Raw genomic sequence first — 19,817 nt, 5'->3', positions numbered from 1 at the left:
CAAGTGGCACACTCAAGACAGAACATTAAGTTATTTGAAGTACAGGTGAAGCTCGATGCCACTTTGTGAATGTAATCAGATGCTGTGCTTTTTACGTTGATAGTCAGCTGTATATGTTTGCAGGTGGAGCATATGGACTGGTCACAGGAGCCAGACGTTGCCCTAGTTTTTCCTTTAAGTTTTGCACAAACAAGCATGTATTTCAAGTTAGCGTTGCCTCTGTAGGCAACTTTAGGCGATTCAGGAAAGATTTTCTTAAGTTTCTGGTTGGTTGTTAGAATTAGATAGTATTTTGTGAGAATGTTGTTTATCTTCGGGAGTGCATTAGAAAACTTTGTAGTAAGAAGAGGCGTAGTTGCTGTTGGTGGGATTTAGAATGTGCTTTGGTTGCTTCATTGAGATTCAGTTTCATTGAGTTCGTGTAGACTTGGTTAAGGAATGTGTTAAGATGGTTTCCTTCTGATAGTGTTCCTTTTAGGGCAGTAAGTCTTTTTACGTAATCCTCGTTTTCTATGCATATGTGGCATAGCCTTGTTGCCTGACTCTTGAAAATGCCCTGTTTACAATGTCTTGTATATTCTAAGTGTTGTTGTTTGTCAAATGGTTTTTTATACAGAGTTGTCTTTACTTACCATTTTCAAGATAAATGGTCATGTCTAAAAAGTTGATGCGCTGAGTCCAGGTATCGGAGGTGAACATTATTGTTGTATGAAATGAGTTTAGAATGAAGTGAATTTATCTAGGTTCTGCTGCCTATGTCCCCATATTATAAATACGTCATCTATGTACCGAAGGTATGTGTGAGGTTTGTTCTCAAAGTGAGACAGGAACTTGGTTTCCAGAATTCCCATGAATATATTTGCGTAGGTGAGAGCAAATTGGGTACCCATGCTTGTTCCCTGTATTTGAAGATAGCAGTTTTCCTCGAATTCAAGGTAGTTATGTGACAGTACTTATTCTAGTAGTGTTAAATATACTTCAATACAATGTTGTGCACTCTGTCGGGATAAGGTTAGCTCAACTGATGCTAAGCCCTCAGGGATAAGAATATTGTTATATAAAGGGGTAACATCTAGTGTGACAAGAATGGCTTCTTGCTGTAGAGTACCATTCTTAATATTTCCTCTATTATTCTCCCTAGGTGGGGTGTATCTTGCACAAATGATGGCAACCACTTTGGAATTACACCTAGATTGTCATTTATGCAAGATACACTAATGATCTTCCCCATTAAACATGGGCTCTTCAGAACCTATCCGATATCGCTTGCCTTCGGCATCTTGGCGTTTAAAAATATGCCTGGCTTTAGGCTTGCACTGGAACGATTCTGTTGTAGTTACGGGGCGCACAAAGGTCACTGCAATCGTTGCACAGTCTCTGTTTGTGAAAAGGGCAGGCTTTTCAGACACAGCGAAGTAACAGCTGAAATGCTTATTTGCGTTCACCTGTACCTGTGAGTACGTTACGTGCGTCATTTGTGCGTGAGAAATATAGGGCGCGTTTCGACCTGCTTGCCATTCTGCGTGTGGCCTTCCAATTTATTGCTATCGTGTTCATTGCTTCGCATTTGGGGCAACGCTGTGACTTTTTTTCTGTCAGCCAGTACAAAGAATGCGGTTTTAAGAAAGTCGCCCTGCCCACCTTTAGCCAGAGTTCTACACGCTTGCGTGCTCTGCACTTTGGCCTTTTGCCTCTGCACGTTGCCTCATCTCCCAAGCTTATCTTTTGAAGAGTGGAGGTTTCAACAGGTGGCATATAGCCTTTTGTGCTTTCATCGAAAAGTTTGCATTGAACCGTAGACCGTTCGTAGTTCACTTTGTTTCCTGCAGCAGCACTGTTCGCCAAAGGAGTGAGGGGCTAGCCTTCTGCATCACATTCCACTTTGTCGCTCTCGCATTCAGTGCGTCGCAGTTGCTGCAGAACTACGACATTTTTTTTCTCATTATGGTACGGCAACCTTCATTTTCTTGCAGAACACAAAAATATAATTTAAAAAATGGAACATCAAAGTGCTAAAGCACATTCTATCACAGTGCCACGAAACTCCATGTCTGTACCCGTATACATTATTTGAATGTTGTAAGTTTGGTCCCATCTGGTGGCAAGTTGTCTTTTCGACCTTTTTAATTTATTCACATTCTTATCACTGATAATACGTATTTAGCGGTGAGCCCCTAACACGTTTGTTAGAGAATAGGCAGAGATGAAACGACTAGTTGTCAAGCGGAGCGAGCAGCAACAGCAGCCCTCAATCCCTTCTGTCGCTTACATCCCTGTCTGTGTCATGTATCTATGCTACATCACAATTACTACAGTACAGCTAAAATACCTCAAAGGTTGTGTCTAACAAAAGAAAAGTAGCCCTTGATCAATTCCCTTTCTTTCTTCAATATTGACACTAAGAATTATCGTGACATTACCTGGTAGGTAAAAAAAAAATTCGCAGCTTTTATTCGTGTCCTAGCAGAGCAGTGTCAAAAAAACAACCCATTGGAACTTTGTCTAAATTTTGCAAATACTTTTCCCACACCGTAAGATGAGATGAGCCACTTAATTTTCCGCTGCTGCCTTGGAGGATGAGTGGAATGATTAAAGTTAAACTGAAGTAGGTATCCTGTTTGCCGACTGCTGCTTAATTATGGCACAAACTGCTTAATCTGGCCCGGCCCCGCCGTGGTGGTCTAGTGGCTAAGGTACTCGGCTGCTGACCCGCAGGTGGCGGGTTCGAATCCCGGCTGCGGCGGCTGCATTTCCGATGGAGGCGGAAATGTTGTAGGCCCGTGTTCTCAGATTTGGGTGCACGTTAAAGAACCCCAGGTGGTCAAAATTTCCGGAGTCCTCCACTACGGCGTCTCTCATAATCATATGATGGTTTTGGGACGTTAAACCCCACATATCAATCAATCAATCAATCAATCAATCAATCAATCAATCAATCAATCAATCAATCAATGCTTAATCTGGCCCATTCTCTCTTCCAGATCGGTCCAACGCAGTCATGGCAGCCGACATAGCTGTGCCGCCGTCGCTGGTTTAGTGAGATCGGACAAACGTAGAAGGCCGAAGCAAAGGGGCGGGGGCTGCTGTGTCCAGTTGAGTGAAGTGCCTGAGCATTCTTTCGGTCACCACTCACGCTGCATTCCTTTTCTTCTCTCAGTAGGGATGTGTACATGTTGCCGGGTCACCTGTTAGCACACCCAATCTGCACCATACACCTGAAAATTAGGAGAGATCCCTAGGCAGCTGTGCCTTCCAAGGTCAGCGCCAAATTATAGTGATGGCAGTTTCTGGGGCGAAAGCCTTTGGTTTTCTGGAATTAGGGGACCACTTCGAAGCCGACACCCCAACAAAAAGCGGTGGCTGTATTGCTACACAAAGCCCAAGCAGTTATGAACATTTCGAACTTGAGTCTTGTACAAGAAGAAAATAATAATAATAATAATAATAATAATAATAATAATAATAATAATAAATAAATAAATAAAAACATGTAATAATAAATAAAAATAAACTGAACATTCAGCACCTGGTCCGCTTGGTTCAAACACCTCAAGAGACTGCCGCTTTGCAGACTGAAGTGCTTAGAAGCAAACTTCGGAGTATATGCTGCGACACTTTCAGGGTCACAGACCTTGTCAGTAGGTCATCTTCAAGGAGACCATTGCAATCGCTGTTATCATCCAACCTATTGCTTCTCGTTGACGAAAAACTCATGATGATAAATAAAACTTCTAAGCATTTGGTAGAAACCATAGTCAGGTCAATTTGTAGCTGTGGTCGACATGTTTTGTTGCGGCATCTGGCAGCCTATAAATATTGCTGTGTTTTGTTTTTCTGTGGCCCAATCTTTTCTCAATAACAGCGACGTTTCAATCAATCAGACTAGATTCCTCTGCAGCTCTGCTTTGACATTGTGCGAACTGTTTTGCAGGAACATGCTGATACAGCTGAAGAAGGAGCGGCTGAGGCAGCACCTAGCAGTAGCAGCAGTGAAACTTAAAGCGACACCACGGATTTTGGGTGAGCTCACTGGAGTGATGGTAAGCACGACTGTCCGTTGAGCTGCATAGGCGTTCATTCTAGAGCTTCCTCCTCTAAGCGAAGCACAGTGTGAAGCTGGGCAATTTTATTGCAATAACAATTCTATGGTCACTTGAAGGGTATTTTTGTCATTGTTGTCATGCTCAGTGTAAAGTTAGAAATGTTAACGTCGCCCCGCACTTGATATGTTTTATGCGTGTCAAAACTTGCAATAGCTGCCGTCAAGCGAAGGAGGAGGGAGGGGGGGAAGGCGTCGTTCGCGTAGAAACTGCGAACTTTGACCAAACGGGTGCCATTTGCCTTGTGTCGTCGCAGATCAGCAGACAGATCTATCTTATTGCTCGCTTCACGATGATGTGACATATCGCACAAAAACAGCTTTTCGTAAAGTTCTGCCAGCTGGAATCATAACGAAGTCACCTCTTAAGCTCGCTTCATTAATACCTGACAACTTTTTTCTGTGCTTTTTATTACATCACCTTTACGGCCTCATTGATTACATTTTTGTTCATATATTGATTCAGATTAAAATAAGTTATGGCATTGTGCTCTATTGGACGCCATTCAAGTCATGTTTTGTGGTGTCTACCAACCACTTGGAATTGTCAAATATTTTCATGTAATTTTTGAAAAAGAAGGCTTGGTCATGAAAACACACAGAGTACAATCTGTGCTGCTGTTTTGGGTATATATATATATGTTTCATCGAAATCCACCCTACGATTGAAATACCAAATGGCTGAGCAAGAACATAAAGTAAGGGGAGTGCATAACTGTTGTTCGTGCAGCATGTCACCAAAAAGATTAGTCTTAACGAAAATACTTCAATGCTTCCTGAGTGATGTGGCTCTCCAAATCAAAACGCAGCATCATTGCACAGCATTTTTCGAAACACAAACCGCTTCTTCATGGGTCCGATTTATCGTATAGCGTTCTCCATCTCCGAACTTGTGTTTGTGGGCTACGCAGGCGCCTCTGTTAAGGCAGCAAGAGTGGTGAGGTTTGAATAGCGACCGCAGAAGCCGGTTTAAGGATGCTGGGTCTGGCTACTTGCACCAATTTGGCTAGTATCTTAAATGCGTGGTGGCAAAAAAAAAAGTTGGCTACTTATTGGCTACTTTATTGCTCCCTACATTTTACACAATTGTGGATAACTTGTGACATGGCAGCCACAGGCGTTTTAGTATGTGATGTAAAAACATTACGAGGAAGGTGGAATTGGGCACTTGCATCATAGAAAGAAAAAAAAAAAAAAAAGAGAGTTTTGGATACAAGACTGGGAGTCGTGGGAAAGCTGCTGCACGGGCCATCATATTGCAGAGCACCTATTGCTCAATGTGACTTAAAACTGTTATGCAAAATGAACAGGGCTATCGAAAGCACTCTGCATTCAGGATGCTCAGCACTCATCGAGATTAGAAAATGCATGTTGAAAAAGCTGTTCAAGACATGGACTGCAACATTGGAATATTAACTGCTTGGACATTGTCAATCACTCGAGCAGTGATTGCAGGAGCAACTACAGTTTATGCTTTAGTTCCAAAAGCTGTGAAACAAAACTGGTTATCACTGCATCTGCTGCGGATGGAAGTTCTCTCGTTGGTGATGTGATCGCAGACAGCATCCACGCAATTCTGAAGGGTCGCTCGTAACCTGTACAACTAAGTCGCAGTGAAAGTACCCTGTTTCGGTGCTTATGTCATCAGGGCTTGGTCTCTGCTTATAGAGCTCTGGTACAGGCTTGACGTGAGCCTGTGTTCATATTTTGATGGTGTTTCTGCAATGAAGCTGGCTGTCAGCGAGTCTCTAAAATAGGTCACGGCAGCCGACTTTCAGGAAGGGCTTGCAGCATAGCAGTCGTGTTGGAAGCAGTGCAAAGACATCCAAGGAGATAATATTCAAAAATTGTAATAGCATGCACCGATTGGACCAATATATTCTTTGTACTAGAGCTAGTCTCATTGCTTTACAGCCAGGCCCAGTATTTCACCTGTACGCTAGTACTGTTTCCTTCATTGTGATTTTGTGGCTCTTCACGCTTGGAACTATGACCACAGTGTGGCCAGATATATTAGAATTACCTCTTGGTAACATCGTGATGTAAATAATGAATGCTTGGACTGGCCGGATGTAGTCATCCAATTAACTAAGGCCAAATCAAGGAAGTTGCACTTGTTATCATGTAGTACATGTGTTTGTTATGATAATAGCTTGTGCAAGCACGTCTTTCAGTCTTTTAATCTGGCAAACTGCTTTCAAAACCATAGTTCCTATTCAAAATGTTATGTAGCACTCTGGCCACATCTGGCCCGTGTACCTAAAAAAATTATGCTGCAGCTGAGTAAATTTACTTTGACTGATTTGTGAGTAAATTGTGTCTGTTGTCTTATAGGAACATGCCTACATGAATGAAGGACCCTGTGAAGGAGCACTTCACAAGAGCCCCTGTGTCATGTCATGGACAGACAGCACTGAAACTTGCGTTACCATGCTTTTGAGACATTGCATTGCCATTACCAGTCCAAAACCACGGACCTGTACTTTATGGATTTTTTTTATGTTATGCTTAAATATTTGTCTTATGAACATGACGCTACAGTATTATAACTACCCCTCTATGTAATGTCCATGTGGCCCTTAGAGTTCCTGAAATAAATAAATTTCAACCATATGGTGTCTTTAACATCACCAGTACATGGCACTAAAAGATTTTGCCTCTACCGAAATGTGACACCGCGACTAGAATTTAACCTGCTCCAAATAGGTCAACACACGAACACCACTGATCCATTGTGGCGGATGAGAGAACGCTTACTAACTGACTGAGAATTGATTGCACTTTTCAGGCTATGTGCTCTGCTGTAATGTTCACTCGCAATTTCCCAGATGCCCCGACCACAAATAAACATCGTTTTCTGACCACGTTGAAATAGTGTTGCGGCCCTCTTTAAAGGAGCCCTCTAACACTTGTGATGACCTCATTGCTTTACATGTTCTTTTAGCTGGTTGTATATACTGAATGCTTAAGAGATAAGTGCCGCAAGAACGACAGCAATAGGGGCACGCAGTTCAAAGTTATTCAGCGTAGAGATATCAATATACAATGAAATGGATGCTAACCCTCAATTAGATTTTTGCAGGCTCATCTGACTGTGTTTTCCTCACCCTGTGAAGTCGAAAGGCTGCCAATAAAATGAATTGAAAGCCCCACTGTGCAGGAAGTTTGCATGTCATGATGCCCGTTATGTCCAACGTATTGAAAACGCTGTTGCGATGGTAACAAATGATGTGGTGCTTGAAGAAAGAACGGCACGTGCGAAACGAGGCAGCTGCGCGATTGCTTTTATAACGTCCTGTAGCTTTACTGATCTTTCTTTTTGCGAGGCCATCTATATATCAATGCTCTTACATTTTTTTTAGTTTCTTCAAACAACATTGCCTGGAGCATCGCCGGCGCGTTTTTTAACAACACCGTGGCATTCCGTGCAATCTTTGATCAGCTTTGCAATCTTCAAGCTGAAGAAGTTGTACAGCTTTATTCTCTTCCGCATTCAGTGAAAACCATGCTAAAGAAAAAAAAAATTAGCAGTACTAATCCCCAATTTTGATGCAATGCCGCAATACCATTTAATGTTACATTTGTCCAATCACAGGTCTACCTCTTCCGTTGTCATTTTCGCTTGCAATAGTTCTGGTGAATGCCACTACGAATTATGCATGCAGCACTGATGCTTTGAAGCGTTGGAGGGCCCCTTTAACAACTATGGATGAGCCGGTTTGTATGCTTTCTTAGCTAGATTAGATGAAATGCTGCTGAGATACAAATCAACAGAAATAGGTGTACGAATAATCAAACATGCTTTACCATTCACTCTTTTGTGTACAGCATGATCAAGACTGGTCTGATTGTGTCATCCTCATAATGTCACCGATGGCAAAAACTGTGACGTCATGAATTATGGCGTGACTTAACGCCACACCATGCCATTGTGGTGCCCCAATTTGGGTGGCAAACGAAACCGGGGAGCGTGTGACCTCCAGAAGTGAAAATGTTCTCTTTTATACACCTCGGCTGAGGGAAAAAAATAGGGTGGTTTTTGTGATGTCTTCATGACTTAGGTAGCTCACTAGCCAACACACATGTTTATTGAAACTCAATACAACAGAGCAAATCGTAGCGCGCAGATGTGGCGGACTTATAAGCTAACAGAGAACAAAACAGTGACGTCAGAGAGCCAGGCACCCACATGTACATCATAGACACGACACGCAGAGTGTAGAATGATGTCGGAGAACAACACATGTTCTGTCTTTATGTGGCATGACAAAATCCTCCCCCCTCCCCCATGTTCTTAGTAACGGTCAGGAGGCCACCTTTGCCGGATGTTGTGTCGAAGTTCTGGTTGGGAAGGAATTGAGGCTCGCCCCCGCCTAAGTCTCCGTCTGCAGACGAAAGGCTCAGTAGGGTTACCGGGTCTTAGCCGGTGTCGTCTGCCTGCTCATTCACTTGCTTGGCGTCAGTCGTCTCTCGTGCACCATCAGTGGACCAGGGCCTCCAAGGCGCAACGTCTTAGGTGTGTGCTGGAAGTTCGTGGTTTGCACACAGCGCCTGAATCGGTGGCGAGAAACACTCCTTTGATGTCCGTGGTCTCATACGATCAACATGCACGCAATTGTACTGTTTCCCTATCGCATAGCTATTGCTTAAACTCGCACGTTTCTTTACTGTACTGCTCTCCTTTCCTGGGGTGCAGTCCTTGTACGAGGACATCTTCCCCTTCCTCAAAGTCTTTTTGAGCTCCCTGTCGCTGATTGGCTGTGGCTGACTGCCTTGTTTACTAACATCTTCTTTCATCCTTTGCTCGTCATCTGGATGTATAAGGCTCAATGTGGTTCTAGGTTTTCATGATCAGCTGAGCTGGCATCTCTTCAGTAACACCTGCTGGCGTGTTCCCAGTGGCGTACCAACTCTTTCGCGAGGGAGGGGCAAATCTAGAGCACGCACACACACAGGCACACGCACAGGCACGCACGCACGCGCACACACACACACACGCACACACACACACACACACACACACACACACACACATATACAGGGTGTCCCACATAACTTGAGCCAAGAATTTGAAAATGAAAGACACTTCAGTGGGGAATTGAACCAAACACGTACAACTAGCATTAGCCTGTAGATACTCGGACAATTTTTTCTTTCTCCCCATGCTAATTATATAATAATTCTTATTTACCCATTTTTTAATTATGGGTTGGAAACCCAAAATATGAACACTGAGATGTAGAGCACATTCAGAAACCACCGACTAAATTGTTCGCTGTATGATACGTCCAGCGCTGTTATTTTTTCTGCGTTGTAAAGAAAACCTATAGCAGTGCACTCGCGATCTATCACATGGCTTCTTTTCATATTTCACAGAACAGCGCGTGACATATTGTACAGGAAACAATTTAGTTGGTGGTTTCTGAAAGTCCTCTACATATAGGTGTTCATATTGTTACCTACAATCCAAATGGTGTACGAATAACTGTTTATTGGGGCTAACTTGTGTCGAAAAGTAAAGGAAAATGTAGCGGCGTTTCTAACAGGCGATCAGCAAAAGGGGATCAATCTCTGAGAAGCCCTCGAGTGGTGCACCACTTTTTTTTTCATCAAAATCCCGTGCTGAGGAGGCACGCTCCGTCACGGCCTTTTCTTGTTTCAACATCAAGCCGCTGGTCACTTGGGGGGCGTACGAACTAGCGCGCGTAGTTTGAATACTGCGTCTGCCTTGCGTCATTATCCCTCCTCCAAAATCGCATCGTCCCAATGCATAAAAGCAGTGTTGCTAAGATGGTCTGAATGCGTGGTTTCCATTGGAGAAATAGGTATTCCTCATGATCGGGTGTGTATAGTTCGATGTTCACTGCCTGTCATAGTATGGCTTCATTCTGACTACATGCACGATTTCTGTGCTCCTTCGGCATCTTGATGAGCTCACTTGTCCTTCCGGTGACACCTCGTAGTTCAAGTAGCTGACGCAACGAAGGACTCGATAAGGGCCAAAATAGCGGCGCATGAGTTTTTCGGAGAGGCCAGGCGTCTGCACGGGAGTCCAAATCCAAACTCGGTCGCCTGGTGCGTAGTCGACTCCTCTCCACCGAAGGTTGTAACGGTTTGCATCCACGCGTTGTTGTTGTTTTATGTGATGTCGCGCCAACTGCCACGCTTCTTCGGCTCGCTGAATGAATTCGCTGATGTCAGGCTTGTGCTCTGTATTGCCGCCTACAGGCAGCATTGCATCTAATGGTGTGATAACTATTCGACCATAGACTAGCTGGAATGGCTTCACTTTAGTAGTCTCCTGCACAGCAGTATTGTAAGCGAAAGTGGCATACGGCAGTATTTTGTCCCACGTACGGTGCTCCAAGTCAACGTAAATGGACAACATATCGGTTAGAGTTGTGTTGAGTCGCTCGGTTAGCCCATTCGTTAGGGGGTGGTAAGTCGTTGTTTTCCTATGACATGTGTGGGTTTCATAATGGACTGCATCAGATTGGCTGTGAATGCAGTTCCTCGATCCGTCATAACCACCTTTGGGGCACCATGCCCTAGTACAATGTCAGTGATGAAAAATTCAGCGACTTCTATAGCCGTGCCCCTAGTGAGATAGGCTGTCTCGGTATACCGGGTTAAGTAGTCTGTCGCCACTACTATCCATCGATTGCCCATTGATGACGTAGGAAATGGACCAAGTAGATCCATTCCTACTTGTTCAAACAGAGATTCAGGTGCTTCGATTGGTTGGAAAAATCCTGCAGGTTTCAATGGAGGCGTTTTGCGTCTCTGGCAATGTCTACATGTCCTTACATAATGCTCTACAGCATCCAGTAACTTTGGCCAGTAGTACTTGGTGCGGATGCGAGCCAATGTTCTACTCACTCCGAGGTGTCCTGCTGCTGGGTCATTGTGGCAGGCTTCTAGGATTTCGGGTCGCAAGGCCGAAGGAACGACGAGTAGGAATTTCTCCCTGCTGTGTTCGAAGTTCCTCTTTTATAAAACGTTGTTTCTCATCAGGTACGAGGACAATCCTAGGACGAAAACTCAAGGAACACGCACTGGTTGCCCTTCCAGATGCTTGATCAGTTTAAGCAACTCTGCGTCAGATCGTTGATATTCAGTCAAGTTTGCGGTGCTGACAGCCCCAAGAAACGGAAAGTCGTCTTCATCTTTCACAGGTGCAGATTTCATTGGTGCGCATGACAGGCAATCAGCATCGCTGTGCTTGCGACCCGACTTGTATACGACTGTTATGTCGTATTCTTACCACCTGAGGCTCCATCTAGCATGTCGCCCAGAAGAGTCCTTTAGGCCTGCGACTCAGCACAGCGAGTGATGGTCGCTCACTGCTCGAAATGGTCTGCCATATAAGTACGGTCGGAATTTTTGTATGGCCCATATTACTGCCAGACATTCTTTTTCCGTCGCCGAATAATTTATTTCAGCTTTCGAAAGAGTGCAACTAGCATATGCGACCACTCTTTCCTTTCCGTTTTGCAGCTGCACAAGGACGGTGCCTAGTCCCAAATTGCTTGCGTCTGTGTGAATCTCTGTTTCGGCTTCTTCGTGGAAATGTGCCAGGACGGGGTGGTTTAGGAGTCGCTGTCATAGCTCATTGATTGTCTCTTCTTGCTCGCTTGTCCAGGTGAAAGGTGTGTCTTCTTTCGTCAGTCGAAAAATCTTTGATGAATCTTCTGTAAGAGGCACAAAGTCCTAAGAATCATCTCACAGCCCTTTTATCTGTCGGTCTAGGAAACTTTTCTACAGCTGCTGTCTTTTCGGGGCCAGGTCGAATGCCTTCAAAGCTAACCACATGACCGAGGAAAAGCAGTTCATGAAAACTAAAATGGCACTTTTGGGGTTTTATCGTCAGCCCTGCTGAACTAATTGCTTCGAGCACAGTCCGTAGTCGTTTCACATGCTGATCGAAGGTGGCTGAAAAGATTACGACGTCATCGAGATAAAAAAGGCAGGACTGCCATTTTAACCCGGACAGCACAGTATCCATCATCCGCTGAAATGTGGGGGGTGTGGAACATGGGCCAAATGGGAGTACCTTGAACTCGTATAACCCATCTGGGGTGACGAAAGCAGTTTTCTCGCGATCTCGTTCGTCCACCTTTATCTGCCAGTATCCGCTCTTGAGGTCTAGAGAGGAGAAGAATTTCGCGTCTCCTAGTCTGTCAAGGGTTTCTGCGATCCTTGGAAGGGGATAGACATCCCGCTTTGTGACGACGTTCAATTTTCGGTAGTCAACGCAGAAGCGCAAGGTCTGGTCCTTTTTCTTTACCAGCACTACAGGTGAGGCCCATGGGCTGGTCGACAGTTGAATTACGTCGGCCCTCAGCATTTCTTCAACTTGGCCTCTGATGACTTCTATCTCTAACAGATTGATCGATTATGATGCGGTGTTTGGCGATAGATGTTCTTTGCACTTTCGATGACTTGGAAAAACATGAGGCGTACTCCCGTATAAGGCTCCCGATTTTTCGTTTCTGGTTCGGTGGTAGGGCTGCTTCAATGTGGATAGATGCGAGTATGAAATCTATACTGTCAGGGTGTAGTGTTGCAGTCTCGGAAGAATTCAAATCCGTAATCGGAACGTAATCGTGCAAGTGATAAGCAACCGTTCCCTTCGCAAGATGCGGCACCTCAATTCGGAAATTTGTCAGGAAGACACTCATACACGCATCACGCAGTCGTACAATACCTCTTGCTGCACAGATCCCTTTCTCGAGTATAATAGCCCAGTATTACTTTCTGCCATTCCTTCATAGTCGTTGTACACATTGTTTTTTACGGTGACAATGATGATGGATATTGCAGGTACTGTTACATCATCACCTGCAATCTGGAGTGCATCGAATCGTTTTTCACTCTCGAATGTCGCGATGGCGTGTTTCGCCGAGAACGAGATGCACGTTTCCTGCAAGTTTATCACTGCGCCATTGGCCTGCAAAAAGTCCATTCCGATAATTGCATCTCTTGAACACTCCGACAGGACAATGAAGCTGGCGACGTAGGTGAAGCCGCATATTCCGACTCTAGAGGTACGCATGCCTGCCGGATCGATAAGGTGTCCCCCGGCGGTTCGCACTTGTGGTCCTATCCCAGGGGTCGGCACTTTTTTCAGCGTTCTGGCAAGTCCCCTGCTCATGACGGAATAGTCTGCGCCTGTGTCTACCAAAGCATTCGTTTCGTAGCCGTCTATAATTACCGACAAATCAGAAGCGACGTTACCGTTTCCGCACGTAGTCTCGTGTCCATCATCACGTTTTGAAATCGGCACTGGAGGTTGTTTTCTTGCGTTGGCAGCGGCCTTACCTCCCCAGGTCGCCAATTCTAGTTTTCTCGAAGCGGGCTTTGGGGAAGTCGCCTCAGAGAGTTTGTAGATGGGCGCGGACTTGGTGACCGAAACCTCAGGCGCTGTCGACCGAGACTGATGCTGCTGCGAGGAGTGAGCACCTCGACGCGTTGACAAGTACTCGATTTCAAAAGGTCGCTCCCCATTCCGTGGACAGGCAGCGTTTATGGGAAAACCCCGAAGTCCAGCTCGGCGATATTCACACATCCGGTAAAAATGGCCAGCTTCGCCGCAGTGATAACAAAGCGGAATTCGATCAGGAGTGCGCCATATATCAGCTTTTCGGATCCTCGTCTCGGCTGGGGACGGCGTGAATCGAGGTTTCGGCAGATGCGTGCTTGCTGCGGCAAAAGGCGGTCCAGAAGCGACAAAATGAAGTACAGGGGCGCCTCTCAGCACCTTGGCGTACGAGACTGCGGGCTGCATCGGAACCGACGCTTGAACAGGCTGGGCTTGTGGCTGCTGCTTACGGACTGCCTGTCTCACCTCCTCCCGAACAGCTTCCGCTAATGACGAGACTGTTGAAGGGTTGCCGTTTAGCTTCTGGAGCTCTTCTCGAACCACCGATCGAATGAGCTCTCGTAATACGTCGATGCCATTCCCGAAGACTGCTGACACCGCGTCTACGGATGCGACGTTAACATCTCGATTGTAGTGCCTCGCTCGCTGTGGCAGAGTCTTTTCAACCGCTGTCGCCTCAGTGCGAAATTCAGCGATGTTCCGTGGGGGGCATCGGAGCAAACCAGCAAAAATCTCCTGCTTCACCCCACGCATCAGGTGCCGAAGTTTCTTGTCCTCATCATATTTTGATCAGACCGGTAGAATAACCGGCACATGTCTTCCACATACATTGCGACGCTTTCATTGTTGCGCTGGTTTCTTCCTTGCAAGGCAGCTTCAGCTCTTTCCTTGCGGTCTGTACTCGGGTATGTGGCCAGTAGCTCCCACCGGAAATCATCCCACGACTGAATGGTACCTTCATGGTTTTCGAACCACGTTCGCGCGCTGTCCTGCAATGCGAAATAAACTCGGCGGAGCTTCCGTTCTTCGGTCCATCCGTTGCAGTTGGCGACGCGCTCAAAACCCTCCAGCCAATCCTCGGCGTCTTCATGAGGATCGCCATGAAAAGGGTCGGGCGTCCGTGGCCCGACCCTTTTCGATCATTAGCGACTGGAGACGAAACGACATGTGCGGCAGCGGTTGGAGACGACATTTCGGTACTCTCACAGGAGACAGCTGGAGACACTCTAGGCTCTGGTGGCAGGGGAAATTCCGGCGGCTCACCACGTAGACGACGGCTGGAGCGCTGATAAAATGGCATGAGCTCAGTTGGTTCGACTGCTCGTGGTTCCGGGCTGCTTCCTCCCGGGTTTGGGATCATTACCCGGCTCCTCTACCAGAATTGTTACGTACAACCCAAATGGTGTACGAATAACTGTTTATTGGGGCTAACGTGTGCCCGAAAAATAAAGGAAAATGTAGCGGCGTTTCTAACAGGCGATCAGCAAAAGGGGATCATGATGATGATGATGATGATCCTTGATAGTCTGGCACACACCCACAAAGGGGGATCGGCCAAGAACCGGGCGGCAGGATCTTAATTAAAAGGCTAATGGTTTTTCAAACAAAACGTAATTTTGGGCTGAAAAAAATTATAGAAAGAAAAGCCGAAAATCGAAAAAGGAGTATATCTGAGCAGGGAGCGATGCAGGCTATCAGATGCGATTTGAGACAAAGGTAATGGTGGGTCTAAAATGATATATATATATATAGTCAAAGTGTTTTATGATTGCCGGGCACAATAGAGTTTTGGTATAAAGCGAAGGAGGATTCGCTCCTCCGCCTTCGTGAGGGCCTTACAGGGTTTCGGATAGACGTTATGGCCGGATTGATAAAATTGTGTGACCTCCTTATAGGTGTAGGCGGGATTGGGTTCGAGTTCCGTATCGGTAGGGGACGAGGATGGTGCCCGGAGAGTGAGCGCGCGGGCGGCGGCATCGGCCGTCTCATTACCATCGAGGCCCGTGTGAACCGGAGCCCATATGATCGTTCGGTGCGCGGGGGCACCTAGGTAGCTGCTGTTCTGCAAAATTTTATAAGCAAGGCACGAATGTATCCCTGTTCAATTTTGCGACAGGCACCCCTTGAGTCAGTGATGATGACCCTCGAGTCCTGATCTGCGGCGGCTAGTGCGATGGCGATCTCCTCCACGTGCGTAATGTTATGTGCACGGAATGTGAGTCCGTTTACAAAGGTGTTTTGGTGGACGACCGCAGCCGTGTACCAACCACCGTGGTGCGGGCCGAGGCGTCCACGTAGAATACTCCGAATTTGTGGCCGTAGTGTCGAGCCAAGGCTTCCGCCCGCGCGAGGCGTCAGCCACTGTAGTCGTCTCGGGTCATGTTAGCCGGAAGAGGGCGCACGCGCAAGGAGTATCGCCAAACTTCTGGAATTCGTGCGCGCTCTTCCGTGTGTAGTGAATGATTGATGTGTAGCCGGGCAAGGAGGCGGCGACCCGACGGTGTTTTAGAGAGTCTAGTATATTGGTTTGTCAAGTGCGCCTCTCTCAGCTCCTTGAAGGTGTTCACCATTCCCAAGCCCAAAAGGCTCTGGTTAGAGGTGCTGACAGGAAGGTCGAGGGCGCGCTTGTAGATTTTGCGGAGAATGACTTCGAGTGCATTCTCGTCGGATTTGTGTAGGTGGAGGTATGGAGCCGAGTACAGGACTCGGCTGGTTACGAATGCATGCGCCAGCCGCAAGGCATCTTTGCATCGTAACCCCCCGCGCTTGTTGGAAACCCGGTGGACCATCCGGCCCACCTGGTCCCCACCTTACGCAATTTGGCCGATGTTGTGTCTGCTCTGCGATTTTTGTGTATAAAAAGCCCTAGTACTCTAATCTCATCGCGTTCTGGTATGGGTCCGCTGTGAAAGGAGAGGTCGATTTTTGTGGTGCACTTTGGTGATGGGCGTATATGCACGAATTCCGATTTGGACGGGGAGCACTGAAGGCCGCATCGACGGGCATAGTCATCCACGATGTCCGCCGCTTGCTGCAGGCTTGCCTCCATGTCTCCTGCCGAGCCGTGTGACGCCCATATGGTGATGTCGTCGGCATACAGCGCATGCTGTATGCCTTCGACTTTCGCCAGCTGAGCGGGGAGCCTCATCATTGCCACATTGAATAGGAGGGGCGAGAGGACCGCTCCCTGTGGAGTCCCTCTCGTGCCTAATCGGTAAGGGCCGTGTTCAATGTCCTGAATCCGAATGTATGATTGTCGGTCAGTGAGGAATTGTTTAATATGGTTGAAAGTGTTTTGGCCGCAATCCACCTGTCAGAGATGTGTTAGAATAATTTCGTGGGTCACGTTATCAAAGGCCCCCTTTACATTCAAAGCGAGCACAACTTTGTCATTCAGGGGATATTCGACTGGATCGAGGATCTCATGGTCGAGCTGAAGCAAGACATCCTGTGCGGACCGGTGTGGGCGGAACCCGAACATGGTGTCGGCTAATGCAGTTTTGGTCTCCAGAAACGCGGACAACCTGTCGCGCACCATCGTCTCCATTAATTTTCCCACACAAGAAGTAAGGGAGATGGGGCGGAGGTTGTCCGTGTTAATGGCTTTGCCCGCTTTGGGTATGAAGGTGACCAGGGCGGTCTTCCACTCAATTGGTAGGCTTGTTTTCCCGATCCAAATGGAATTGATGTAGGCAAGGAACATGGTGTAGGCCGAGTCAGGAAGATTGGCAAGTAATTTCACGCTAATTTTATCCCTTCCCGGCGCCGTTCCTCGCCTCATTTTTGCTAGGACTGCCTTCAGGTCGTGTAACTGGAACAGTTGATCCAGCTTCGCGTTCTCGGTACCTGCATACGAGTACGCCGGCCCTCGGGAGTCCTGCTGTGTGCATAGATATTGGTCTCGGAGTTTACATGCCAATTTGGCTTTGTCTCCGTCTAAGCTGTGAAATGCTCGTTGCAGATGCTTTTGTGTCTCTGTTCGAGTTTGGGTCGGATCAATCAAGGCGCGGAAGAGGCGCCAGGTACTCCGACTGGACATTTGTCGAGCGGCCGTGTTGCAACGGTCCACCCAGTTAGGGTCAGCGAGCTGGGCCGCGTACTCTGCTGCTCGCTGGGTGAGCTCAGCGATGCGAATTTTGAGCTTCCGGTTGTGTTTTTGCCGGCGCCATCGGCGGACGAGGCTGCGCCGGGCCTTCCAGAGGTGAAGGAGGTGATTATCCACCGCCGGAGTCGCCTCGGAGAGTTTAATTTGTGTTTCTGTGGAGCGTAATGAGGAAACCAGTTGCTGGGACCAAGAATGGTATCCTTGCTCCTCAATGGGTGTAGAATTGGCGTATATTTGCCGAAACTTCGTGTAATCGGGTAATTTTGCCTCTCCGTAGGGTCTTGCCAAAGGACAGGTGCTAATGGTGGTGTTGAGTATGCAGTGGTCGCTGCCGAGGGTCGCCTCAGTGTTGACCCAATCCGCATACTGGATGTTTTTTGTGAGGGTAAGGTCCGGACATGTGTCCCGGGTCACGGAGTAACCCACGCGAGTTGGGTAGGCAGGGTCGGTGTGAAGAGTTAGGCCCAGCGTGGACATAAGTTCCGCCAACTTACGTCCACATTTCTCTTCACGTGCATACCCCCAAAGTGTGCTGGGGGCATTAAAATCACCCACGATCACTAGAGGGTCCCTGCCTGCAGCCTTTAAGGCGCGGCTAAAAAGGTCTGCGAATGTAATGTTGCTTAGTTTCGGTGAGCAATAAATGTTTAGCACGGGCAGTGGCGGGTCCTGTTTACGCAGCGGAAGGAGTGTCACCATCACGTACGAGAAAGCTGGCTTAAGGTCGAGATCAACTAGGTTGGCCGTATAATTTTTGTGCACGCAGATACAAGATAAAGGGTCCTGCTGAAATGTAGTATAGTTTGTGAGTGTGGCAGCACTCCCTGGCTGCTGGAGGGCTACCACAGCAGGAAGGTTTTGAAATGCTGCGAGGAAAAGCCGGAGGTTGGCCCGCTTAGTGTGAGCCTTAAAGCCCCGACAATTCCACTGGGTGATTTGGATAGGAGTGGCCGTATTGGATCGTGGGGACTTCCGAATTCTAAGGGTGCCCGCCATGGTCAGTGGAGTTAACGAGCGATTGCGTTGTCGGTGCTCCCGAGCCAGCACTCGCGGGGAGGGGGGAGTCCTCAATTCCGGAGACGGAGCAGCTGTTATCATCCTCAAATTTGATCTGCGTCGAGGCGTTTTAAGGTACCGGCCGGACACGTCCTTAATTGGGCCGGCTCGTTTGGTGAAACGCGCAACTTGTTGAGCTATCAGGGTTGGAATGGTTTCTGTCATTTTAGCAATGACGGCATTTACAGCCGCTGAGATTTGGGTTTCGAGGACAGTTATACGGCTGTCCGTACGGACCTCAAAGGTGTTCACACGAGCTTCGAGTGCGGCTACCGCGTCCGTTGCCGCCGCCCCGGTCTCACTCTCCATTACCTCTACTGCGGGGGGAGGAGGAGGGGAGACTAGTTGGGTCTGTTTGACCTCGGCTGCCGCTAGTCTTTTCTGTAACGCTTCGATTTGTGCCTGAAGCTTGGCAATAATATTTCGGTCGGCGTTACGTGATGAAGAGGGGATGATAGGGGGGGGGAGATGAGGAGGCAGCCCTACCCGTACCACCCACCTGGTTTCCGTTTATGACGGTGTTGGCCCATGACCCGGCTTCGCCGCATGGTTGCGCCGTCGGCTGCTTTCCGGTTCCTCCAGTAGGGTAAGCAGGCTTGTCTGTCTTGGCGACTTCCCGGCGTGGTGGCTCACTGGGAGTCTGATCTTTGCGTCGTTTCTTGGACGCCCTTTTAGACTTTCCGCCCTGTTGTGCAGCCACCTTGGAATTACGGTACTTGGCCGTACATGCTCGAGAGTTTGTGGCGTGTGCTCCACCGCACACAGAACATACGGGTACACATTCATGAGGGGCCCGCACCCCCTCCTCCACAAGCAGAACCTGCTGTCCACACAGGCCACACGTATCCGGTCGTGGGTTGGGACAAGTGTCCATCCGACGGCCGACGACACCGCACTTGCCGCAGGCCGGGATCGTCCGGTAGTAGGGTTTGACGGGGATCAGCATTGTGTCGTAGTGAACAAAGCGTGGCTTCTCCTTTCCGGCGAAGGTTACACGCGCCTTGTTCGATGTGCCAAATTTACGCACCTCGACGATGGTGCCTGACCTCCAGCGTACGCTCTCTCGGAGCGTCTCCGTCGTATCTGTGTTGTGGACTACGATGACTCCATGGCAGACATTGCTACCATCTTGTTGCAGGTACCCGTTGAGCGAAACCTGCCTGTGCTCGGTGTTT

General features: G+C 47.7%; 1 protein-coding gene across 13 annotated transcripts in view; it reads left to right on the top strand.

Annotated features, from left to right (window-relative positions):
* LOC119178669 (uncharacterized) overlaps positions 1–6,712 on the top strand; it is a 146,373-nt gene extending 139,661 nt beyond the window's left edge. For 10 of the 13 annotated variants that reach the window (XM_037429897.2, XM_037429899.2, XM_037429898.2 and 7 more), the window contains 2 exons: positions 3,932–4,040; positions 6,434–6,712. In XM_037429897.2, the coding sequence (XP_037285794.2) occupies positions 3,932–4,000 (69 nt within the window). In that variant the 3' untranslated portion in view covers positions 4,001–4,040; positions 6,434–6,712. Of the gene's footprint in view, positions 1–2,981; positions 3,093–3,931; positions 4,041–6,433 lie in introns of all 13 variants that reach the window. The other 3 variants (XR_005110746.2, XM_037429905.2, XM_037429895.2) reach the window with 3 other exon arrangements.
* Positions 6,713–19,817: the final 13,105 nt, after the last annotated feature.

Source organism: Rhipicephalus microplus, chromosome 1, assembly GCF_043290135.1.
Source record: "Rhipicephalus microplus isolate Deutch F79 chromosome 1, USDA_Rmic, whole genome shotgun sequence".
NCBI classification, from domain to species: Eukaryota; Metazoa; Arthropoda; class Arachnida; order Ixodida; family Ixodidae; genus Rhipicephalus; species Rhipicephalus microplus.
Note: the sequence above shows the minus strand (reverse complement) of the source record. Positions and strands in the feature narration are given on the sequence as shown.